The following is a 26,636-nucleotide window of genomic DNA, read 5'->3' on the forward strand; positions in this document are numbered from 1 at the left end:
ATGACTTAGCAGCTGAACAACAACAAGACCCTTCAGCTAACAGCACTGTCCATCTGGCCTCATAAGCATGGGCCCCACTCCTAGGGGCAAAATACTAAAATTTAGGAACTTCCCTGGTGGTCTAGTGGTTAAGACTCCACCTGTCAACGTAAGGGACACAGGTCAGATCCCTAGTCCCACAGCCACAGGGCAACGAAGCCCATGCACGGCAACTGCTAAGGTCCAGAGAACCCTAGAGTCCAAGTTCTGCCACAAGAGGAGCCACCACGATGAGAAGCTCACACGCCCCAGTTAGAGAATAGCCCCTGCTCGTCAGAACGAGAAAAAGCCGGTACAAGGCCATGAAGACCTAGTGCAGCCATAAACAAATAAACTAAAATCATTGTTAATCTTGCTGCAACCATCATTAATGCTGTTACCTACATCTGTAATAAAGATACTCCAAATGCAAAGAGAGATTCTCATCATAAGGGGGACTTGATACACTTTTTTCTTTCCTTGGAGAGGGCGGACACAGACTAAATAGATTAAGTTTAATTGTTTCTTACTCAATCACTCAATAATCTAATAATCTCTAAAAACTAACCACAAGTCTATTCTTTAACAAAAAAGGAAAAAACTGGCAACTACATCTGAGAGGCAGGCTTCCTTCAGTAATTACAAGGTACCTGGTAAGACTATTTTAAAACAAAAAAAAAAAATCTCTTAACATACTACATTATAAAACAGTACCATAAAAAGGATAGGAAAAATCAATGACTCATTACTGTAAGCAACAGCAAACAAAAAGCACTTGAGATCAGATACTGAATAAAGCTCTTTAATAGCTTTTTAATCTGAGACTAAAAGGGCATGTTTATAAATGTAATTAATCACTCTTAGTCAACATTAAACAAAATGGTCGTCTCTGGACAAAAACATAATTCACATTACAGCACCAATAAATAATATGGTACGTAATGATAATAATACGTAATGATATTAGCAAGTCACATGGTTTGCAACCTGAGGCACATGTATGGAGATCTGGATGAATTTCAAGAGTTACATAAGGTAAAAACTGGTCTCAAATGCTAACAGAACATAAGTCTGTTGTACACAGTCACAAGTAGTATTTCTAACAGAATCACCATATAAAGATTATTAACCACACACTCAGAAGATGTATTATTTAAGTATAAGTAGTATTCATTTTTTTAAAAATCTTTCTGTTTTCTATGAGCATTTCCATATGTACATTTCCAAAAGATATTTGGGACAGCTGATTTTTGAGCAGAAAAAGTTTTTCTTGGTTTCACATCCTTAGAATCAATGTTGATAGTCTTAGGTCCTGTGACATCTAAGGAAAAAAACATATACCACAAAAGCAAAAAAATGACTTCCCTTTGTTTTCTTTCAAGCAGCAGTTAAAAAGAGTACTACTCCAAGTTCTGAGAAGATAGGAAGTAGATAAGAAAATTAAAACAATTGCTCTGAGTATTTAAGTCAACTGTCATTAATTTGTCATCCCTCAGTTAAATCATCATCATTTAAATAATAAAATGAATAAAGAAAACAATTTGGGGAAATACGAAATGACACAAGAGCAGTCATTTGAGATGCATTAGAATCACAAAGTAAATCACTCCAGGTCCTTGAAAAGTGCCACATCTCTCAATCTGAAAATAAGTGAAACAGTAGGCTTATTTCCAAAAGTTGTCACCATATGGTACAATAAACTTTACTGCTTGCCTCTTATGATGAATGAAAGAAACCTACAGATAAGAAGGGAAATGTAAATTTCTAAAACACAGTGCTAGGTTCAACTCACTTGACAACTAAAGTTGCCCAGTTAAGAACATAACAAGTGGCATTTGCTAAGTGCTAACCATATGCCAGCATGTGAAGTGGAGTCGATTACTAAGGCCAGTGTACAAAGACAGCGACACTGCTTGCTATGTGCTAAGTTACGTCCGTCGTGTCCAAGTCTTTGCAACCCTATGGACTGTAGCCTGCCAGGCTCCTCTGTCCATGGGATTCTCCAGGCAAGAATACTGGAGTGGGCTGCCCAGTAACCAGGCTGGGGCCATCCAACTACTCTATAGCGAAGCCAGGATCCACATCCACATCTGAACTGGCCTCATAGTTGTGATACCCTACAAAGGCCAAATTTTTCAACTTGAGGGATTGTCTAAGGTAAATACTATGTTAAAATTGCCAAGCTTTTAAAATCAGTTAGAGGATATTCCCACAAACCAATATGCCCATATCAATATGGAAACTGTTCATGACAATTACAAAAGTTTTTCCCTCCTTTTCCCCAAATTACATCTGACGCATGTGTGTTCAGTTACAGTTACCTGAAATCAAACGGGTTTTTTAAAAGAAACAGCACTCAAATTTTCTTGGTGGTCCAGAAAACAGTGGGACAAATTACTTGGGAGGCCACCTGCCAATGCAGGGGACATAGGTTCAAATCCTGGTTTAGGAAGATTCCACACGCTGCAGAGCAACTAAGCCCGTGCACCACAGCTACTGAGCCTGCAAGCTGCAGCTACAAAAGGCCACACACCCCAGAGCCTGTCCTCTGCAACGAGAGGCCACTGCAATGAGAAACCTGCTTGCCACAACTAGAGAAAGCCTGCACGCAGCAATACCCAGTGCACCCAACAAACAAGCAATTTAAAATAGATCTATATAACACAAATGAACATGTCTACCAAAAAATCTTTAAGAAACAAAAAGAAAGAGCACAAGAAACAGAACGTACTAGTTAAGAAGGCTGTTCGGAACCATTTAGGGCTCCAGCCCCTGTTTGCCCACCAGTGAGTTGGGTGCGAGCTTAGACTATTTACTCATCCTCTTAAGCTTTGGTTCCTGCATCTGTAAAGTAGAAAATTAAAAAACAGACAGTTTTTTAACAGGTGTCTCACTGGCCAGGGAAAATTTCTTATAGCGGTGCCTAGTGCCAAAAAAGTATTCAAGAAAAGTTAGAAGAAAAGAGAAAAACTGAGAGGCCCACCCCAGTCTAAATGGATTCAGTAACAGCAAAGTCCACGTGTCTGGACACACCACTTTCTCCCCTAAGTATGTTATGCTCGTTACCTAATAGACTTAGTTTAAGGAAGAAGAAAATGGCAGCTGTAAAACATTAGCAATGCTTCTGCTGGGCATCCAGTAGGAAGATGGCTAACTTCTGAGGCTCAACAAGCTCCAGTTGGGCCATGAGCAGCACTGACAAGTGTCCTAACAGCTCAGCACTGGGCACCTTAATGGGAGCCAGACGTGTGATATTTTCCTAGTTTGCTTGACTTTTGCCTCATTTGACCTCTATCTTGAGTACAGGGCTCCCAGGTGGTACAGTGGTAAAGAATCTACCTGCCAGTGCAGGAGATCCCCAGGAAGATCCCCTGGAGAAGGAAATGACAATCCACCCTAGAATTGTTGCCTGGAGAATCCCATGGACCGAGGAGCCTGCTTGGCTACATAAAGTCCATGGAGTCGCAGAGTCAGATACAAGTGACCAAGTAAGTTGCACATATAAGTCTTGATTCTTGGTCTTTAAAAGGTGACTTTTTCTTCAACAACATTAAAAAAAAAAATCCTAAGCACTGAAATGAGCATACCTCTCTTATAACACAGTACTCAGACACAGAGGAGGAGAGCTGATTCTGTCCAACTGCTTCCCTACAGAGGGTAAAGCCTCTGTAAGAATCCAAGAACGTGAAAAAGGCTGACAGGTCTAGGCTGTGCTTTATGGACTGGTGGATTGTGAGAGGGCAGAGGTGTGTGGGTGTGTAGGTGTGTGTGTGCAAGTGTGCATAAGATGGGTAGAGGGGTGTGTGTGTGAGAGATGGGCAGAGAGGTATATGTGTGCATGCATGAGATGGGTAGAGAGGGGTGTGTATGTGCGTGTGAGATGGGTAAAGGGGTGTGTGCGTGCATGTGATGGGTAGAAGGGTGTGTGTGAGAGATGAGTAGGTGTGTGTGTGTGTGCATGAGATGGGTAGAAGGGTGCATGTGTGTACATGCATGCATGCACACCTACAGAGGTCCCAAGGGATCACATTGCTTCCATCTCTCTGGAGTCTTTCACTGTCTCCCTAAATCCATCGGTCAGGACAGCAGCTGGCATTTATTGAGTACCTGTCTAGAAGCTATAAAATATTGAAATGTTTCATCCATACAGTTTTGTGCAACTTTCCCATCATCAGCAGACAGAATACCCATTTCACAAACAAAGAACTGAGACTCATCAAGGTAGGTGAATTGTCTGCGATGCCACCAAGGAAATGCACTGCCCCTCTGCCTCTGCCTCGCGGTGGAGAGCTGTCCTGCCTGCACCCTGCCATCTGTACCTCTACACAACCTCTCGTGCCTGAATACCTGGCAAACCTGACATACTACATAGCTCTTGGTTGCCCTCACACCCGCCCACCTAAGCCAAAGCCTTCAGAGGGGTGGCTGCTTCCAGTTCACAGTCCTAGCAGCTTTTTTACAAGCACCCAAAACACCGACTCAGTAAATGTCTCCCAAGGGCTTGCCGGCTCCGGCACGGTGCTCAAGGCTGATGACATGCTGCTGAGCAGGAGGAATGCTGCCCTGGGCCTGCAGAGCCCCACACTTGCAGGAGGAGACACGGAACAAGCACAGCTGGGACAGAACAGACACGGGGCTTTGGCCCTGTGGACCATGTGGGCAGAGTCCTGCAGCCACACTGATGCGGAGCCAGACTGGCCCCGGAGGCCTGGACGAGAGCTGAAGGAAGGCCTGCTCTGGACTCTCCATTCAAAAAAACCCGTGTGAACTCATCACACCTGCCCAGGGAGAGCTCTGTAAACAGCCTGGATAGAAAATAAATACAAACACTAAATACATCCATTTGGATTTAACAGCAGAGAAGAGGAATGTGCGTCCACCAGCCAGTGCCATCCGGCCTTCGCGTTACTTAGGGGAGAGGCGGCTTCCTCCAGCCCCAGATAGAGAAGTGAAAGGCCGCTCTTCCTGCCTCCTTTTGACTTTCCCTTCTATCCACGTCCTCGGGGCACCCAGAGACACAGCTGCTTCCCGCCCTCCCCCATGACAGCCAGCAGAAACCAGGGGAGAAGTCACAAGAAAGGAAGTGATCTGGGGGCCCTGGAAGGGGGAGTGGGGCCCTCCCACCCTGCTGCTCAGGGGTAAGGTCAGCAATGTGACTCCTGCCTGCAGGTCTCGTGTGACAGGCTGTCAGGGCTTGGAATCCTCAGGAGGTCCCCACAGCCCCTGTGGCAACCTCCTCGTGTGGTTATTAGTCTTCTCTGCATCCAGCAGGCAGAGCAGAAATGGTTCTGAAACACTGAACAGGCAAGTATGTGAGTAAGTGTTGCATAAAACAAGTAGCAGGGCCTGGAAGGTGACAGGCATCTGAGCAAACACAGCTCCCCCGACACACACAGACACGGAAGCCATACTGCAAAAAATTGTCATAAATATTTCAGAAGGATCTGTCCAGTGATTCTTTCTGATAGATTACTCAGAAAAGGTGACCAATCTGAATTAAGGATTTAAAATGTAGTTTTCATCTTACTCATAAAATAGCATCATAACCACAAAGACATCCTGCTTGGCTGGCAGAGTGATAGACGATTGGGAGAGTTCACGTACAAATTCTCACATCCAGGTTCTCCTGAAAGGCTGGGTGATCAGGCGACAGTGGGTCTGTACAACCAAGCAGAAGCTGAGATAGGGCGCCCTCCTCAGAAAGTGCGGCCCTTTCCCGGTCACCTTGGCCCCATCCTCTCGGTGCCCTGTCCACGGCAGCCCACAAAACCTCACACCAACACTGAATGCAAAGCCAAGCAGCATCACTCTAAAATAAGTAAACATCAAGGATTCTGGGTTCTGTGTTTTCACCTAGGCCCTAACTCAGAAGCAGAGGCTGGGCCACTGGGACAAGGCAACTGGGGGACAGTGTGGGGGCGGGTGTGTAAGGGAATAATGCTTCCCACGGCCCAGCACAGCCCCCACGGGACACTGCCCTCCTCTCATTATGGGACCATAGGGGCAGGACTAAGGCCTCAAATGCCCTCATCCCACACATCACTGCTTTCAATGGACCTTCACGGAATACCGAGACTGAGTGCACACAGGTCTGAACCTCAGAACTCGTGTGCCATCTGGACAGCTGCCCCCACCCCACCTCGCCCAACACGAGAGGCAGAGAACTGAATTTCCCGTAATCAGCAGTTCCAGAGAAAGGAGAATCCATGGGGTAAAGTTCACATTTCCCAAAGAGATGTGGGGAAGTGGTTCTACAGTCTGGGGCCAAGACACCCCTACCTACGCACGACTTGGGAAAGCACGAACCTCAGCCTGGCTGCAACTGCAGAGGTTGCTCGGCTGTTCTGTCGCCTATCATATTGTCTAACTCCTAAAACAAATTATGAAAGCAGCAAAGGGGAAATGTATTTTAAAGAAGTGAGCTGTGTTTCTGAATCCTAACCACACCACTGTACAGAAGTATCACTCATCAGAGAATTATAGCTTCATCACATTGGTTCTTCCAATACAATACTGATAATGACTATTATGTTATTAGCGTAAACACTAACAACTTTTTAAGGCAAAGTGCTCATGTCTTCTTAGAGACAGATAGAGCAAGGAAGTATTGTAGCCAAGGCAAGAAAGGGCCCTAAGGCACAAGCAAGTTGCCTGTAAGCAACTTGCTCAAAGTCACATAGCTGATCAGGGGTCAAAACAGTTCTGCAGCTCACACATGTATTTCAGAAATAAATAAAATTCAGTAGTCAAGAAAACAGTAAACCCTAGTGAGAGGAAACAGAGATGAACCACTGTTGTTTACATGCATATACACACATACCTTGATATACACACACAAATAGATGCCAAAGTCATATTGTAAAAATTCTTGTTATAAATATTTCAGAAGGATCTGTCCAGTTAACTCTTTCTGATAGATTATTAAGAAAAGGTGACCAGTCTGAATCACGGATTTAAAATGCAGTTTTCGTCTTACTCATAAAACAGCTCAGTAACCACAAAGCAACCACTCACACAGCAAATTTTTCTGGAGTTGAGTCAACATTCACGATCATCACTCTTGAATGGGTAGCATGGACGTTCCTTCCGACGAAGTCTGTGACTCCCGCACAGCCCCGGGCATATGGCGCCCTCTAGCGGCACACACTTCCCCACAGCCGATGTGGAATGGTCACTCCTTTACAATGACAATAGCTTAGAGCAGCGACCTCCAAACAATTCTCACACAGCCGCTCAGCTCAGCTGGGTTTTGTTTCGTTTTGCTTTTTTTAGTAAATGCTCGCAATATACACATATTTATAATTTTTATATGTTCGTTATAACACTTAGACCAGAGTTGCTTACAGTGTAAAGTCTTTTTAAATGTTATCTAAATAGAAGTTCTAGTAACTTCCTCTCACACACACCCCTATCACAATAGCTCATCTCAACGACCCACTCTGGTGGCAACTGTGTGTGAGACAGTACAGTGTGACTACCCAAAGACATCAGACCGCATTTCTGTCCTTGATAAGACACTCAATATTTTCTCCCTGAGAGGCTGGCTTGGTTGGGTGAATCCTGCAGTAGGTTAGTTCATTCATTAGCAAGTTAAATGTCAGGCCAACCACAAAACTGAAGTGGCTCTGGAGGATTTGGTCAAATTCCCTCCAAGGAACCACACCGTCCTGACTCAACACTTAGTGCAGGAAGCTCAGCAATCTACAAGGACACCCTGAATGCCGGGTGTCCCTACTGTCCTTGCAGAGAGCTCACCTCTGCATATTCAAAAGTAGCGCTGGTGGTAAAGAACCCGCCCGACGGTGCAGGAGATGTAAGAGAAGCACGTTCAATCCCTGGATCGGGAAGATCCCCTGGAGAAGGACATGGCAACCAACTCCAGCCTTCTTGCCTAGAGGATCCCACAGACAGAGGAGTCTGGCGGGCTACAGTCCACAGGGTCAGCAAGAGTCGGACACGACTGAAGGGACTTAGCACACACACATGCATGTGTATTAAAAAAGCTTAGTACTCTTAAAGCCTTTTATCTAAAAAAAAAAAGTCTTTATTACAAGGAGAGAGACTTTCAGGTCACCACACCAAAAGAACACAGCAATACCTGCATCAACAGGCAGAATTAGGTAGACGTACCATCAATGTGCACTACAGAAATACTGAGGTGTTTCTACCGAGACTCTCTCACAATGAATCAGAAAACACACCTGGTCTAGACCTCACTCCCAACATCCTGACGTGGCATCACGGTCGAGAACCTTATTTTTGAGCAGCAAGGCACTGACTTGCAAATTACTTTAAAAAAAAAAAAAGAATGGTAGGACATGCATGTGTGCTCAGCTGTATCTGACTCTGTGCAACCCCATGGACTGTAGCCCACCAGGCTCCTCTGTCCATGGAATTCTCCAGGCAAGAATACTGGAGTGGGCTGCTATCTCCTTCTCCAAGGGATCTTCCCAATCCAGGGACTGAATCCGTGTCTCCTGTGTTTCCTGCATTGGCAGGCAGATTCTTTACCACTGAGCCACCTGGGAAAGTATAAAAAGAGTAACCTGGAACAAATTCACATCACATGTAGGATAAAGGTTAACATAAAGGCAGGATAAGAAAAAGGTTTTGGTTTTATCCCTTCTTACTACCTACACATTCTTAAAGCCTAGTATGAAAATCAAAGATCAGTTAACTATAGTGTTCCTTCGTATATAGCACAGGGAAACATAGCCATTATTTTGTAATAACTTTAAATGGAGTATAATGTGTAAAAATACTGAATCACTATGCTGTATACCTGAATCTAACTATAAATCAACTGTATTTCAATCAATCAAATTAAATTGAACGTTCCTTCAAGATGGGCACCATGCGTTAAAACTGAATTCCTAGTGCTTCCACAACTTGGATATACTATACATGCTTTACATGCATGTAGAAGCAGAGAAAACTTCTATTTCTCCCAAAATAAGGTTGAGAAAATATTGAAACGTCTATGTTACTAGAGTAGTTCAATAATGAGACACTGAAAGCATAATATAAAAATTATCTGTGATGGCTAATTTCATGTGTCAACTTGCCTAAGTTGCGGCTCCCAATTTCCTGGTCAAACTCCAGTCTAGATAGTGCTATGACAGTGTTCTTTTTTTTTTGTTTTGTTTTGTTTATGTGAATAACATTTAAATCAGTAAACTCAGAATAAAGCAGATTATCCTCCATAATGAGGGTGGGCCTCATCCAATCAGTTGAAGGCCTTAAAAGAAAAGAAAAAAACAGCTTCCCTGTGTCTCCAGCCTGCTGGCCTGCCCCACACATTTCAGATTTGTTAACTCCTACAATCCTGTGAGCCAATTCATTAACATAAACATCTCTCTTGCCTTTATATTTTTACATATATATATATATATATATAAAATTTCCTCTATTGGTTCTGATTCTGTAGAGAATCTTGTCTAAATAACTGTCTACAGATTTTTCAAAGACCATGACCACAAGTATTAATTAATTCACTGCTCTCTGACATGCCAAATATCAAAACACATTCCCCCTAAATTAAAGCCAAACCATTATATGAAGTACAATCAGATGAAGGATATTCCACTAACACCAAAATGTTAAGTGTGATGATAAAAAGGCTAAGAAAAAATCTTCCCAACCAATATACTTAGACCAGGCCAATGGACACTTCATTTTAATAGTGGTAGGAAATTTTAGTCCAAAAGAATGATTTCAGGGTGCAGCTGTCTTACAAGCTAGTACACGTCATAGAAAAGTATAATTCAGTTAATTGCCAGAATTAACTGAATAAAAAAGAAGAAAATATGCTAAGAAAATTAAAGGTGAAAAGAAGAAAAAAATATTAACTACCTCTTGGTTGTCTTTGTTTTGGTTTGCCCAGAAAATCTTATGATAAAGCGTCTCCATTGAATTGCTGGAATCAGTTCGGTCAAAACAGTGTCGATCCAATACCTCCAACGTGTGCAAAACCCGACTAATGGTCACCCCTAGATGCAGAAAGCAAGCAAGCAGTTAAGAAAGGCCGAACAAAGCCAGAGCAGCATACTACAAAATCATCATCAGGTGGGACAAAAGGAATTTTAAGACATTATTATTCTCAGCATAAAAGAATTGCCAACAAAATCAAACCTGACATTCTAGACAGCCCAGATTTAAAGGGCACAGACCGAAGAATGTCCCCAAAACTCAGTAGGGAACTCTGTCTAAAAGCATCCTTGTTCACACTGAGGACTGAGTAGCAAGAATTAGAAATGGCATAAAGTCCAACATCCAAAAGCACTCCTCCTTCTGCTGTTCTGTACCTGCTGTCGACTCTTGGCACTTGTCAAAAGACCACCGAACTTCCACTGCACGGCCTCTTTGTTTTATCTGCTGTTCTACCTCATAAATCCTTGCCCGAACCTGAAAGATAATCACTTCTAATTAACTTTTGCTTAGAAAGCCACAGCAGCTGTCTAAATCATGCCAGGTTTTTCCACGCAAGCAGAGCGCCCCACAGTGAACCACAGTCTCGACTGCACTGTAGGAAAGGCAGGCGGCTGCCCGAGAAGCGCGTTTCAAAATTCACAAGTGCTGACTCCATGCCAGTGTTCAGTGCTAAATGCTCACAAAAATAAACGCTTACCCAAAAAATCTTTACAAGTGAAACATTTTCAGGATATCATAGAGAAAGGTCAAAGTTCTAAAATATCATCTTTGAGCCACTCTTCTATGTCTGAAAGCAACTAATCATGTTTTATTAAGAAAACTGCTTGGTTTAAAAGGAAAAAAAACAGAGCTTTTATTTTAAATATTTGTCCCAGTCCTGTGGTTCAAGTTTCTTCAGTCTTTGAACCAAATAACCCAGCCCTAATGAAAATATATAACAGTTACTAAATACCCAGACTCCTAGCTCTATAGTATATGACTCTACTAACACACAGACTCTGATATATTAATACTAAACCTGAGTGTCATGATCTTATATCAGAACTACCACCATAATTACCATCTAGGGGGCAGGAGGCTCTGCAAGAACCACCCAGCAAAATGTTCAGAAGAAAAGGAACAATATGATAAACTTCTGCTGTTCACAGAGACTATGGACTTCCCTCTTCACCCAGAGAGATGGAGACAGAGACAGGAGGGCCCCTAAGAATCCAAGGCTGCTGCAACCAGGCTTGACCCACTGTGCCGTGATGCTGCTCAAGACTGAAAACACCCCTCCAAGCACCGTAACAGCAAGTCTACCTGTTGGTTGAAAGCCGTGTTTCCTCCCGGCATGGGGAGGCTGGAGGGGGCCACCTGCAGCAGATCCAGGGGCGAGCCCGGGTTCGCGCTCTTATTGTCGTTTGTGGAGTAATTCCACACCAAGGCACTTGGGCAACAGAGAGTAACAGTCTGGAAATAAAGTGGTAAAATTCAGATGCTTAGAGGAAGGAAAAAAGTATTACAAGAGCTAAAAAAAAAAAAAAAAAATCATAGTTAAATTACAGTTTCCAACGAGTGAGCTTAAAACATGAACGTCTTTTCTTACCCCCAGACTCAACTTTTCAAATGGTGAGACAAAACAATTATGACAGAATTATTCATTTGAATAGGTAAAAATACACTTATTGAGAAATTAAGGAATGTTATAATTTATAAGCTAAATTCTAGCATAAGAACCTAGGAAATTTAATAAAAATGCAATAAATTTTAAAATTATCTCCTGAAACAATGTTTTTCATGCAATTAAAATATGTAATTTCTAAGCCTGTAAAATCTAAAAAGATTTTTATTTTTTTTACCTCTCAAATAATGGTATGATATGTAGCCTCATAAATCCTGGGCAGGCAGCAACCCTGCACAGGGCCCGGGCAACACACTTTTTCTATAAAAGCCAGTTAGCAAATATTTTTTAAGGCTTTCAGGTCACCTAAAGTCCCTGTTACCTACTCTTCCTTTTTGTTTAAAGAATATAACACCTGTTCTTAGCCTATAGGGTGGACCTGGCCTTCAGGTTATAGCTTGCCTACCTCAACCTTGGACCCCTGTAGACATTTTTTTACTCTGTCAGCTTGCACAATGCAGTTTCTCTGACCAACTTACCTATACATCACAACCACCCCAAGCAGTAGGAAGCAGTATTTCCCAACTGTTCCAAAAAGGAATGGAAGCCACGGAGGAGATGAGCGACCAGCCCAAGGTGATTTCAGGCCTGGAATCACTACACTCACTAACCCTAACTATGGATTAGGTTCTCATTAAATTAAGTACTATAGTTCTATAATACTATAATTAAGTATTAGAGTTCTCATTAAATTAAGCACACACTCTGTGCTGAACACTGTCCTGGAAGCGACAGTGTAAGAACTGTCTCCAGCCCCCATCCACACATGGGGAAACAGAGGCGCAACGTGAAAGCTACGACCTGGCAGAGCAGAGGCTACAATCAGGGCAGTAATGATTCTAGAAGGCGTCTTCCCCACCACACTCTTATGCCACTCAACTATACCAGCTCAGAGAATGAGTGCAGTCTTTCTCCTCTAAAATGCAAAGTATTAAAAAACTAGACTCTGAGGCCCAGGAGACATCTGCATGGAAACCAGATGGCATATATCAAACTCAGGCCCTGAATCCCACCAGCAGGAGCATTGGTCTTCACTGGTCCACACCCCATTGCCTTCCTCTTCTTGTCTCCTGTCCATGGGGAAGTAGTTCCCTGTGTTCTTAATTCCAAAGCCTCCAGTATCCAGGGCACCGATCCATCCAATAGTCCTCCGCTCCTAGTCTCAGACTCCCCTCTACCAGCGTACCCTTAGCTTAGGAATGCGTTCAGGCTTGCCCATCAAAAAGCAAAACTTTTTTTTTTTAAATCTCCACTCACTTAGCACCAAACTCTCTTCCCTTCACAGGAATGATTCTCAAATCTCCAATGTTCCTCACCCACACCTCAACATGACTCCTCACTATCATTCACTGACGATCTCAACCACCATGTGAGTCTCAGTCATCTCCTTATCAGACCTCCCCAGTCACCTGGGCACTGTGCACTCCTCTCGAAACCTCCTGCAGTGCCCACAGAGGCAGTCCCACATGGTGGTTAAGAGTGTGAACTCTGGGTCCCAACTGGGTGCAATTTCCAGGTTCGCCTCTTACTTGCTGTGTGACCTGTGCCACCATCTCATCATTCCTGTTACAGGAATGATACTGGCTCCTTTCTCATAGGATGATTCTGAGAACTAAATGATGCAATATACCTACATCTCAGAAGAGTGCCTATAGAACATGATAAATGCTACTGCTATCATTACAACTGAATTATGACTATAATAGTCTCATCATCTTTGTTTCTAACAATACTCTCCCACCTCACTCTTTTCTCTCCAGCCTGCCCAAACTTCCCTGGTCACCTCTGGGATCCTCCCGCCTGCTATCTCTTACCTACTTGTTCCCTCTGGGCCACAGATCATCCCTCACTACTAACTCTCTAGGACATCACTCCCTCTCCAGGTCTTGACCAGCCAAGCGGCCTTAAGTGGCCCAAATCCATACCCCTGGTCTGTGGTCTGCCCCAGTCTTCAGAATCAGACATGCAACCATCTCTTGAACATATCAACTGGAGATAAGACAGTCCAAAACTGAACTTACACAGACTCATCCAAACTGATTCTTTCCTTGTCTCTCTCTCCCCTACCCTCCCCACTCCCAAAGACCTTCCCTCTACTGTGGCCAAAGCAATCTAACAAACCACACACTGACCATAAAACTCCCTGATAAAACTTCCCAGTGACATCCTAATTACAAGGCACACGGGGGGTCTTCTATCCCTGACCCCCAACACATTTCACACTTTATGTTCCAAGAAAGCCAACCTGCCCACAAGATGACTTACCAACCCTCTGGGCCTTTCTCCACACTGCCCCCTCTGCCAAGAACAGTCTACACCTTGTTTGTTTGTTTTAAACCAATGTAAGTGCCAGACCAGACCACTTTCTTCAGAAAACCTCCCTGAATTCTAGGTTGACTGAAAGTTCCACTTCTCAAATCAGCCCCGAGCATCCCTCCACCAACCTTCCCTCATCTCAGCACATGGACTCTCAAAGCCCTTTACTAAGAGCATGACACATTAGGAGCCCAAGAAATGTGACCTGAACACTGATCTTTGAGCTCCCAGGTCTAGGACAGGGCTGTATCTCACTCTTGGTAGCACTGGGCCAGGGGCTGACATTCTCCTGGACCACACAAGCAATGATGCTGGGCAGCTAAAGAGAGTCTGAGAAAACTATTAGGATCTTAAACAGAGAGAGATGGCAACCATCTCAAGCTGCCGACTGAGGAAGCTACATAATGCTGCATGGAGAAGCTGTCTTCCCCAAAGAACAGTAACACAGCTTACTTATTCCATGGGTTCCCTAAACAATTTTTTAATCATAAAACAGCCCCAGTAAAGAACTAGACAGAAGCAATGAATCCTCTCGCATTGTGATCCAACACAGGGATACAAGAACAGGAAACTTCCATCTATCAGTTATTTAGACCAGGATAAAACTAGAGTTGTGACATGAGAGTTGAAGCATCACCCCCAAGTCCGCTGTTTGCTGCACAGAATGTGGACATAAAGCAGGAAGGGCCGAGGACTTACCTGCAACATACAACTAAGTCCATAAACCAGGGGGCCGTGCTGTGCACAGGAAAGAAAGTCGGAGAAGGCCAGCTGCACAGGGCTCATGCCGGGGCCAGGGGGGCCAGGGCTGGGGGCCCCGATGCTCGAGCTGTTTGGGCCTATTATCACATGGGGCGAGTGGGCGGCAAGGAGGCTGGGGCTGTCGCTCAGCAGCAACGCCAGACGCCGGGCACAGAAATAGGCGAGACGACGGGACAGGTAGGCCGACTGGACAAACTCATCTGAATACTGAGGAACACAAGGACACCAGCCTTCAGTCACGTCTCAGGCTACTCGGTGAGATGACCATTATAATACAGGCTTCTCAACATTACAAACAAAAACAAAAGCTTTCAGAAGTACTAATACAGACCAGTGCTGTCCAAGAGAAATATAATGCAAGCCACACACGTAATTTTTAATTTTCCAGTATCCATTGGGTGGCAAAACTATAACACACACACAGATAAAATTAAAAGAAAGATGTATTTTATTTGGCCCACTATACCTAAATCTAAAATGCTATCATTTCAACATGTTATCAACACAAGTTATCATTTCAACATGTTATCAACAAAGTTATCTCACAACATTAGTGAGATATTATACACCCCTTTCTCCATACCAGGTCTGAAGCCTGGTGGGCACTTCAAACACAGTGTGAACTTGTCACATTTCAAGGGTTCACGAGTCATGTTGGCTAGCAGCTACTAGAGCGGGCAGCACAGGTCCAGACGACTTGGGGAAGACGCAGATCACTAGTATGGTGTGGGCTCTGGAAGGGACTGGCTACCTTTCACTGGACACTCTTTCATATTGCCTGAATTGTCAAATATATGAGTTACTTTTCCAGGAATTTTTCTTTAAATAAATTTCATCCAGACAGCCTAAATTTTAACACACCTCAAGACAATCATGAAAATAGGATGTTCCCACCCCCGGGGGCTCAAAGAATATTAAAAGAATGTAGAAGACCCTCTATATCCCTAAACAGAGATAATGGGTTTTGTTTTCACAGAGATCTATGTGAAGGAGACAGTATTTAGAGAGCTGTTTGCTCAGCTCAGGGACAAGGGAAATTCACGTGAGTGAGAATACTTGAGAGGGACACATGGCTAGTACAAGTGACCTTTACAACTTACACGAAAGCCTCTTATCACTTCGAGTGTTGTAGCATTAAGATCTTTCCTCCTTCCATTTCAAAAAAGCCACCTCTACTTACCTCTTCATTCTTACCAGACTCATTCCTTGCCCATAAAATCAATTGGCTCATGATTACATGTACTATACCTGCAGCATTAGTGGTAATAAGAGTTTAAGAAGATCATCATCCATTGGTCTGATCTTTTCTAACACATCCAATATCCATGTCAAATATTCATGCTTTTCCAGCATTCCTTCCTTAAATGAACAAAGAAAAATTACACTGATAATGTTAAAGCAAAACCAACTAAAATTAAAAAAAAAAAAAAACCACTCTTATCTTTATATGTAAGTATAATTTTACTATTGTTTTCCTTGTGGCCAAACAGTCTCATTGATGAAAGGTGAAATTCTAAAGAAAGAAAATAACTGGTGTTATTCTGCACAGTTGGCTTGGAGGTTTTTTTGGTTGTTTCTGCATACCTGCCTCATTCTAAATTCATAAAAATTAATTCCTACAAGAAAGAAAATTTGGAAGCATTCAGATTCCCAGGGCATGTCAAGTGCCTGGCTAGATTTCAGTGTACTAAGAACTCATAGTACACTGGCGTGCTGCAGTCCACCGGGTCCAAGAGTCGGACACGACTAAGCGACTGAACTGAACTGATGAACTCATGCTCAAGGAGGACTTGGCCAATGTTGATCACTACAAAGAACAAAAGCACCTATCATACCATCATCTCCAAAAGAGGCTGAAAACCTCATCAGAGCCCAGGCCCTCTAGTAGCCTCTTTTGCTATCCTAAAAGGAATTTCAGATACCATAACCCACCTACAAAATATAACTTTAAAAATCAATGGCCTGTAAAAAATGAAAGGAATTTATAATAAAATAACATATACACTTCTGACATAACTACACTAAAAACAACATGCCCACAAATTTCCAAAATGTTCCACAGGGTTGGTATAGCCCCCCTTAAGATAAGCACTGTTAACGTTTTCATCTATTGCCTTCGTGTATGTGTGTGTATATATATATATATATGTGTATATATATATATATACACACACATACACACATACACACACACACACACACACAAATATATACTTCTTTATGACATTCTAGGTACACATATATTTAATGTCATATTACAGCTTTATATTATGATTCACATCATAAAAGAGTCAAGACAGAAACAAATGACCTAAATGGGAAAGAAATCGAAAAAAGGGAAATGTGTGTGTGTGTGTGTGTTTAAAGCTGATTCACTTGCTGTACTGTAGAAACAAAACACTGTAAAGAATTATATTCCAATAAAATGTAAAACAGACAAACACAGACAGAAACAAAAAGTTATGTTTAAAGTCACGGAAACTTTTATGGTCATTCTGGTAACAATCTTAGTAGTTAAAATGAAGCCCTACTTTGTTCCTAGAAACTCTGATATATCTATGGACCATATAACCAGCAGTCTACTACCATGATTATTGACAATTCATTTAAAAATATACTGCTAAATTACTGTTTATATATTTAAAACATTACAGTGACACCACATTCATGATATCAAAGTATTCACTCATTGCTAATTTCTTTTCTTTTTTTGTCTGCACCAAGGGATCTTAGTTCCCCAACCAGGGATCAAACTCGTGTCCTGGCAGTGAAAGCAGGGAGTCCTATCCACCGGACCACCAGAGAATTCCCCTTATTGCTGATTTCTAATTTTTTAAATGTTTCAGCTAACAGTTAAGCTACAGGAAAAAGTGCAATTTAAAATTATCAGACCAATAAGGTAAACTTCATGTTAAAGAAATAAATAAGATGGAACTTTGCATTAAGGATTAAGAGATGGTGAATGCAAGGTTCAAAAAAAGAGAGTCTTCATAAGCATGACTTCCAAGGATGACACAGTGTTCATCCTCAAGATGCTTTTCTTATGCACCTGTACCCTCATTTCTGCACATGAATGTCTGCACACACATACAGTCAGTTTCACATTTCAGATTACAATGAATTAAAATATAATGAATTTTAAATGTTAACATTAAACTCAGATTCATCCATTTAGAACCTAACTGCGTCCTATAAAGGAGATACTGATTTCCATGTTCCTAAAAATAATCATTCAAAAATACTAAGCATGCTTAGAGACACTTTTTCAAAGATGCAGGCTAAATCCTCAACTCAATAAAAGCTCAGAGCAGGCAGGGAAGGAGTCCTCTGCTAAATGACACTAGGATTTGTAAGCATTTTTGTTTTTTCTGATTTAAAACTAACAAAGCTACCTCCTAAAGGACCAGGCTGTTTCCTACTTTGAGCTCTTAGAAAAAGTTGCTTACCACGTGGAAATTATAATTAACGTTCTAAGGGTAGAAATTTAGAAACCACACATCCTTTCTACCCACCTACCCCATCACAATACCAGGTCATGAAAGTCTATGCTGATAATACAGCTTCAGATGAATACACTTGTCCTTCCTATTCACCGAGAGTAAAGACTGAGGCAAAAAACAGCACAAGTGCCATCTTCTGGTCAGTATGATGCACATCAGTGTCTCAGGATGGAAGTTTTAATCAGTCCTCAATGTCTTACCCATCCTCTCAACCATATTTTAATCTGCAGCCAAACAAAATTAAGATGACCTTTCCACAGAATAACTAAGCTCTAAAGAAAATCTACTATAAGATAGGAAGCATCAGCATAAAAAATTCTTTGAATAAATATCTCCAATTTCTGCAAAGTTAAATGGCTTGGGAGGATTACATTTAATGGTGCCATTATAAGCCAATTAATGGCATTAAAAAAGCTGACATCACTGAATGTTGGCGATCAATACATATAATAGGAAGCTGTCATCTCCGGGCAAAGGTGTTACCTTTAATACAAATTCAGAGTTATGTTGGATGTCTTTCTTTGAATGCAATAGTTCATATGATGATATAATGTTACACCCCCCCAACAATAAAGTGTAAGGAACATGCCCTCAGTCTTGAGTTTCGTAGGAAGCTTACCTGGAACATGTGGAATGCCAACTTTTCGTTGTACTCCCACTGCCTCATGGCCTGCTCCACGTCGGGTGGCACAGGGACAGGGCCATCGCCCGCGCTGGAAGCCAGGTGGTAGAAGTCGGAAATCTTAGCCAACTGCTCTCGAAGATACCTGGTAGATATTTGCGTCCACTCTGCATTTTTTTTAAAAAAAAGAAGCCATTTCCAGATACAATGAATGTAAGAATCTACTTTTCCTCCCTCTTTCTGGTTAAGAGTGTACTTATAAAACAAAAATCTATTACACAAAAATGGCTTTGGCAAACATATACAAGCACCGTTCAGAAAAGTACGCCCATGCCAAAGCCCTTAAGTAATGTGCACCAGTGTGACATGGCCGCCCCATCGGTCAGCAAGGACGTCGGCCAGCTCTCTCCTTCTGCCTCTGTGACCCCAAACCTAGGAGAAGAGGTGTCCACAACGAAATTAAAAATATCAGAGGCACAAACGGGAAATAGAACAGTGGAGGTGATTCAAGAATCATAATTCAGGACATGGACAACAGACTTGTGGCTGCCAAGGTGGGGAGGGGGTGGGTGGGGAAGGGATGTATTAGGAGTTTGGGATTAGCAGATGCAAATTACTAAATATACAGAATGGATACAAGGTCCTACTATATAGCACAGGGAACTATATTCAACATCCTGTGATAAACCATAATGGAAAAGAGTGAGTGAGTGAGTGAGTGAGTGAGTGTGTGTGTGTGTGTGTGTGTGTGTATGGGGGTGGGGGTGGGGGTGGGTAGCTTTCCCAGTAGCTCAGACAGTAAAGAATCCACCTGCAATGCATGAGACCTGGGTTCGATTCCTGGGTCGGGAAGATCCCAAGGAAAAGGGAATGGCAGCCCACTCCAGTATTCTGGCCTGAAGAATTCATGGACATGGGGTCCATGGGGTCGCAGAGTCAGACACAACTGAGTGACTAACACTTCATATATAAATAACTGATACATATAAATAATGTTGTACACAGAAATTAATAACATTATAAATCAACTATACTTCAATAAAACTTTTTTAAAACAAATATTTTTAAAAATCACAGTTCTACTCCAAAAAAATTCAAAATTCCCCAAATGCGGTTCTCTCGGGGTACATTTTTCAGGCTGCAGGGCATGGTTCAAACATGCCTAATTAAGGGGTGTTCTGTGTCTGCCCATCTGTAGGAGGACTGGCCATCCCCGCAGGCCAGCTGCAGGCAGCACTCCCACCTGCGCTGCCCAACCTCCACCCCTGCCAGGGACACCAGAGCGGCCACCCTGGACAACCACCTGGGCCTTCGATCACTCTGCTCTCCCCAACAAACACAAGATGCCCCCGGACTCAGCCAGAAAGAGCAGTGAGTGACAAGAGGTAGGAGACTGGGAAGGAAACAGAAAATGTAGCTTAAAAAAAAAAAAAATCACTAAAATTACTCAAAAGTATCTGCCACAGGGGCACAAATTAAATCAATGTGTTGCCTTTGGCAACCATGAGGGATATGGTGCCAACTTTAGCCCATTCTGGGGATAAAAATGTAATAATTGCATGCTCACAGCCAAATTTCCCCAAGGATTAGTGAAACAGCATTTTGGAAGAAATCGTCCTCCTGAAACATCACCGCACAATGCTGTTTTCTCATTATTTCAGCAATAGGTTCTCCAACCTTCTCAATTTTAAAGGAACCTATTCTAACAAAAGTAAGAGTAGAAATAAACATCTGTTAGAAATTGAGTGGTTTGTTTTTATTTTTTAAGCACTACTAAAATTACTTGACAACAGTAACCCAGAGATAACTATTGTTAGGTTTTGGTTGAAACTACTTATTCTAATTGTGTCTTATTTAAAATTGAAATTCAAATGCACATGTTAAGTAAGCACTGCTTCAGTAATCAGCCAATGCCAAAAGATGAACAGACACTAGGTCAACATTCTGTTCCTAATATAATCGTTTGTCAGAAAGCACCATCAATAACAGATATTATCATTAAAATTATGCCATCATCATTAAAAACCAAACAATAAATTATTAGTGTCATCATTTTCTGGTGCCCCTGTTATGGACTAATCATCTGATGACTCTCACTTGTTCAACAAAGCAAAATGCCAACCATCAGATGAGACAAGTTTAGCTTAGCTATAATAAGCAAAAACAAAAATAACAAGGACCCAAATCCTAGCTTTTGTGTGCCAAGCCTTGCTATTAACTCACTCTCAGTATGGTACTATTCTCAATACTCAGAATAGTTTAGCCTCAAGAGCTAAAAATAACACACATATTCACACATCCCCTACTTTGTCTCGGGTATATTTTCCTTTCAAGATTGTTTTCATTAAAATATGGAAGAAACACACACTATAGAAAATTTTTAATGTGAATATGCCTAGAAAAAAATCTCAATCATTTAATAGCTTTATATCTTTTCAGGTTTTTACCTTGTATGGTTGACTGTTTAAACATATACACATCTTTTTTAAAAATTGCTGAAGATATTACTCCACAACTTGAATACCTTTAAAAATTCAAACAGAATTCAAATACAGACCTCTTGGTGATATATTTTAACTGCACCGTATTTAACTGATGTTAAGCTATCACATCAATGAGACAGATTTGGACATCTGGGCCCTAAGACAGTCTAGTGTGAACTAGTATAAAAATTAGGATGCACACAAAATTTTCATTAAAAATTAAAAACAAAAAATAAAACACAGCCACAAGTACTGTACTCTTTAAAATTATTCGGATTCACTAACCCCTCTCAAGCTGAGTTAGGACTGGTCATTAAAAGGGAGAAATGGCGGCAGCAGTGGCAAGAAACAGTGACTCTCAGGCCTGCGCACACATGCCATCACCCAGGGCAGGGGCGGCTTTTACCAAATGCCAGTATCTTCAGCCCAATCCCATCAGATTCTGGTTTAACTGGTCTGCAGTGGGGACTCAGTTCTAAGTGATAACAAAAAAACAGGAGTGGCTAGAGATCTTAAGGAAGATGGTTGGGGGAGAGAGGTGGGGAGGTTTCAAAGGTAGAAAGGATGCAGAAAGTGATGAAGAAGCTGCTTTGAAAGTGCACCAGTTCTAAAACTCTGGGGCTATGGCCACATCTCTAGTTCACTGATATCAAGTAGAACTCAAGGCCACCAAGTCAGATTATTAGAAAGTTTACGAACATGAATGTTACTGAGAGTGGGGTCAGTATATAAAGAATGACTGACTCATCCTTCTGATGCTGCTCTCCATAGCATCCTGTAGCCACTGTTTTTTGTTGATGCCTCAACGGCACCCCACTCCAGTACTCTTGCCTGGAAAATCCCATGGATGGAGGAGCCTAGTAGGCTGTAGTCCATGGGGTCGCTAAGAGTCGGACACGACTGAGCGACTTCCCTTTCACTTTTCACTTTCACGCATTGGAGAAGGAAATGGCAACCCACTCCAGTGTTCTTGCCTGGAGAATCCCAGGGACAGGGGAGCCTGGTGGGCTTCCGTCTATGGGGTTGCACAGAGTCGGACACGACTGAAGCGACTTAGCAGCAGCAGCAACCCCCAAACAGGAGGAGTCTCAGAGGCCATGCAGTTCACCCTACAGTAGCCTACCGTCTAACCAATCCAGGAGCTGTAGGCACAACTCAAGGTCACACAGGTAAACCAGAAGAACACAGTAGGTGTGAGATGCTCCACTCCAGTACATGAAAATATGCAAACTGATAAATACAATACATAATAGGGGAGAACAGAGACATGTCAAGTTACACTAAAAATGACCCCCTAGGGCCTGGAATACTTGCAGTATTACTAAGAGAACTGGGAGCTCAGCCGAGGACAAGCATTCACCCTGGGGGCAAACACAAGAGCACTCCAAATGCAACAACGCTCATGGAGAAGGTGTCTTGGCAGTGTGACACTGCAGAGAAGCAACAGAGGGCCACACTAAGGGTTACCAGAATGACCTTTGGCAGAGGTCGGCCCTGGGCCCACATCCTAGCTCCATCCCTGAGCAAGGCACCTGGCCTCCACTCAATCTCAACCCCATCTCTACAACAGAGCTCAATAATACATCCAGGTCAGTAACTATCCAGATGAGTAACTTTACACAATGCATGCATCATAGAAGTTGATCAGTAAGTGGCCATCATCATCATCATCAGTACTCATTATTATTGGGATGAAAACTTTTTAGAAAGGAAACTAAAGGTTAGGCCTTAACTGTTGCTGTCAGGCTCTGTTTCTACCTCAGCTGGGCTGTAATGCATAACCTAACACTCTGGGTAAGTGTTTATGGAATCAATCAATGTCAATTTCATGGTTCCAAAACCTTCAATGGATCCTTAATGAATTAAGGTCAAACTCCTTAGCTGGGAATTAAAATCATTTCAAATACTATCCAATATGATCTGCTCTGCAGGCTCCAGGTGTTTCTCTCATGTCCATGATGCTCTGTTGACAGGATCCTCCCTAGTCCTGTTTTCGTATGTGGGCCCAGTTCAAATGTCACATCTCTCACACATCCTTCTCAAGACGCTGGACACGACACCACACCACACCACACCACACCACCACCCAGCAGGGATCACTCTCTAACTGATGCTTTAGAATTCCCTCCATCCTTCATCCCCATGCCTTACATACTCAAGACCTAAGTACTGACTTCAATCAATACATTATAAGGTCCTCTCAAAATTAAGCTACTAAATCATGTTCCTTCCCAATCATTCTGTCTCCCAAATCTTCATAAAAACATCTCCATTTTGTAGTTTAAACCTATCACGGCAGATCTAGAAGGTTTCAAACACCACTGTAGGGAATACGCCAAGTTCCCTCTCTAACACACTTGGTCTTTATGCATCTGTTAGTCGGCATGCTACAAAAGGCCCATGCAAATACAGAACTTTTCATTCTTTTTAATGAGTTTTCATCAAGTATAGTATAAATATAAAACTTATACACATACACCCTAATATATACATATAGGTATATATGTGTATATATATATTATAAATATATATATAAATATATTATAATTATATATATATTTTATATATATATATATAATATGTGTCCTTTAATTCTGTGAAAGCTTATTTTCTTTACTACATTCTTTCCTTTTATCAGAATGAGTGGGAACCCACTACGTAAAACAGATGCAACAAAGATTGCTTTGTAAAAACTCCAGCCAAGTCCAGAGATGAAGGTGCACATCTTTAAAGTGACCCACTCGGATTAAGACTTAAAGTCAAAGATGACAGGCTCCTCAATGGAAAAACCTATATCTTCAAACTTTCTCCCTGAAGCTATCCCACTACAATAAAATAAAACGTTCTTGCTGGCCCAAGGGAGGAATAGACTGCTTCTCAAAACTGCAGGATGTAGAGGATTTAACTAGCCCAACTTAGGCGCAAACCTGCCTGGTACAGACTGATGGCAGAGTGGAGAGGAGGTTGAGATGGGGAGGAAAGAAGTTCAATATATACAAGATGGTGCACATTCCACTTGAAAGAAAGACAGCTAAGTCATGTCCGACTCCTATGACCCCATGGACTGTAGACTGCCAGGCTCCTCTGTCTATGGGATTCTCCCAAGAACACTGGAATGGGTTGCCATTTTCTTCTCCAGGGCATCTTCCTGACCCAGGAATTGAACCCAGGCCTTCCACATTGCAGGCAGATTCTTTACCGACTGAGCTACGTGGGAAGCCCTATACATACACTCGTGAACTCCCAATAAAAGACTGAAAGATTTTTTTCATTTTCTGTTGTTAAAATGCTTTCTTGATCAAAAGATACCATCAACAAAGTGAAAAAACAACTCATAAATGGGAAGAAAACATCTGCAAATCATTTATCTGATAAAGGACTTGGATCGAGAGTATATAATGAATTATTACAACTCAATAATAAAGCAATTAATAATCCATTTTTTTGAATGGGTAAAGGAGCTAAATAGATATTTCTCCAAAAAATATAGACAAATGATCGATAAGCTCATGAAAATATGCTCAACATCATTAGCCACCAGAGAAATGCAAATCAAAACCACAATAAGGCACCATTAGGACACTTACAGAGGCTACCCAGATGGTGCAATTGTAAAGAATCTGTCTGCCAGGGCAGGAGATGCAAGAGACGTGGGATGTGGGTTTGATCCCTGGGTCAGAAAGATCCCCTGGACTAGGAAACGGCAACCCACTCCAGTATTCCAGCCTGGTGGGGTAGTAAGAGTCCGACACAACTCAGTGACTAAACAACAACAGGATAGTACAAGATCAACAATACCAACTTTTTGGTGAGGATGTGTTCAAACTAGGCTCCTCGTACATTGCTGGTGGGAATGTAAAATGATGTAGCTACTGTGGAAAATGGTTCAGCAATTTCTCAAAGGGTTGGATACAGTTATCATGTAACCCAAAGTCCACAAGTAGTCATAAACCCAGGAGAAATGAGAACACATGTCCACACAAAGATCTGTACACATTCGTAGCAGCACGGCTCATATGAGCCAGTAAGTGAAAGCAACACAAATGTCCATTAACTGTAAGTGAATTTTGTTGCTGTTCAGTCACTAAGCTGTGTCCAACTTTGTAATTCCATGGACTACAGCATGCCAGGCCTCCCTGGACTTCAATATCTCCAGGAGTTTGCTCAAACTCATGTCCATGGAGTCAGTGATGCCATCCAACCATCTCATCCTGTTACTCCCTTCTCCTTTTGCGCTCAATCTTTCCCAACATCAGGGTCTGTTCTAATGAGTCACCTCTTCTCATTAAGTGGCCAAAGTACTGGAGACTCAGCTTCAGCATCAATCCTTCCAATGAATATTCAGGGTTGATTTCCTTTAGGATTGACTGGTTTGACTTCCTTGCTGTCCAAGGACTCTCAAGAGCCTCCTCCAGCACCACAAAAGGAAAGCATCAATTTTTCAGGCCTCAGCCTTCTTTATGGTCCAACTCTCACATTTGCAAAATATCTGCTATGTATAGAATGGAATACTACTTAGCTATACAATGTCATGAACTACTGAAACACACTGCAACATGCATGAACACTGAAAACATAATACTGTATAACTGACAGAAACCTATTTCAAAGAAACACATAAGTTATGATTCCAGTTAGATAAAATGTCCAGAATACGCAAATCTATAGGGCTGAGGGGGATGGAGGGGAAATGCGGAGTGACTGCTGATGGTTACAAGATTCCTTTCAGGATGATAAAAGAATTCAAAAAGCTAATGATGGTTTCATAACTCTGTAAACACATGAAAAACTTCTCAATTATCACTTAAAATGAACTGCAAAATAGTAAAAATTATATCTCAATAAAGCTATAATTCTTAATGTTTTCTTGAAATACTTTACTAGAAATAAAAATCCAGCGTTTCATGAAGTACTGAAAAAAAAGACAACTATTCCACACTGATAAAAAGTAATCTACTATGGGACTCCCCCGGTGGTGCAGTGGATAAAAACTCACCTGCCAATGCATGGGACACAGGTTCAATCCCCGGTCTGGGAAGATTCCACATGTTGCGGAGCAGCTAAAGCACATGCACCACAACTACTGAGCCTATCTGTACAAATACTGATGTCTGCAGGCCAAGAGCCTGTGCTCTGCAACGAGAGTAGCCCCCACTCACAACTAGAGAAAGTCCACACAAAGCAATAAAGACCCAGCGCAACCAAAAACAGATAAAAAAAAAAAAACTTTTAAAAGTAGCCCACTATGATCTGATATGGCTTTAAAAGGGCAGGGGAGGGGATTGGGAAGGAGAATAAGGATAGAAGTAACAGTAGTCAAGAGTGAAGGTGGTCTGGAATTC

General features: G+C 42.1%; 1 protein-coding gene across 9 annotated transcripts in view; it reads right to left on the bottom strand.

Annotated features, from left to right (window-relative positions):
• Positions 1–26,636, bottom strand: part of MED12L (mediator complex subunit 12L) — a 363,490-nt gene that overhangs the window by 268,556 nt on the left and 68,298 nt on the right. For all 9 annotated transcript variants that reach the window (XM_061418660.1, XM_061418677.1, XM_061418696.1 and 6 more), the window contains 6 exons: positions 18,809–18,978; positions 15,938–16,048; positions 14,627–14,896; positions 11,251–11,400; positions 10,323–10,422; positions 9,871–10,007 (listed from right to left, as the gene is read on the bottom strand). In XM_061418660.1, coding sequence (XP_061274644.1) covers positions 9,871–10,007; positions 10,323–10,422; positions 11,251–11,400; positions 14,627–14,896; positions 15,938–16,048; positions 18,809–18,978 — 938 coding nt within the window. The remainder of the gene's footprint in view (positions 1–9,870; positions 10,008–10,322; positions 10,423–11,250; positions 11,401–14,626; positions 14,897–15,937; positions 16,049–18,808; positions 18,979–26,636) is intronic.

This window comes from Bos javanicus, chromosome 1 (assembly GCF_032452875.1).
Source record: "Bos javanicus breed banteng chromosome 1, ARS-OSU_banteng_1.0, whole genome shotgun sequence".
Classification (NCBI taxonomy): Eukaryota; Metazoa; Chordata; class Mammalia; order Artiodactyla; family Bovidae; genus Bos; species Bos javanicus.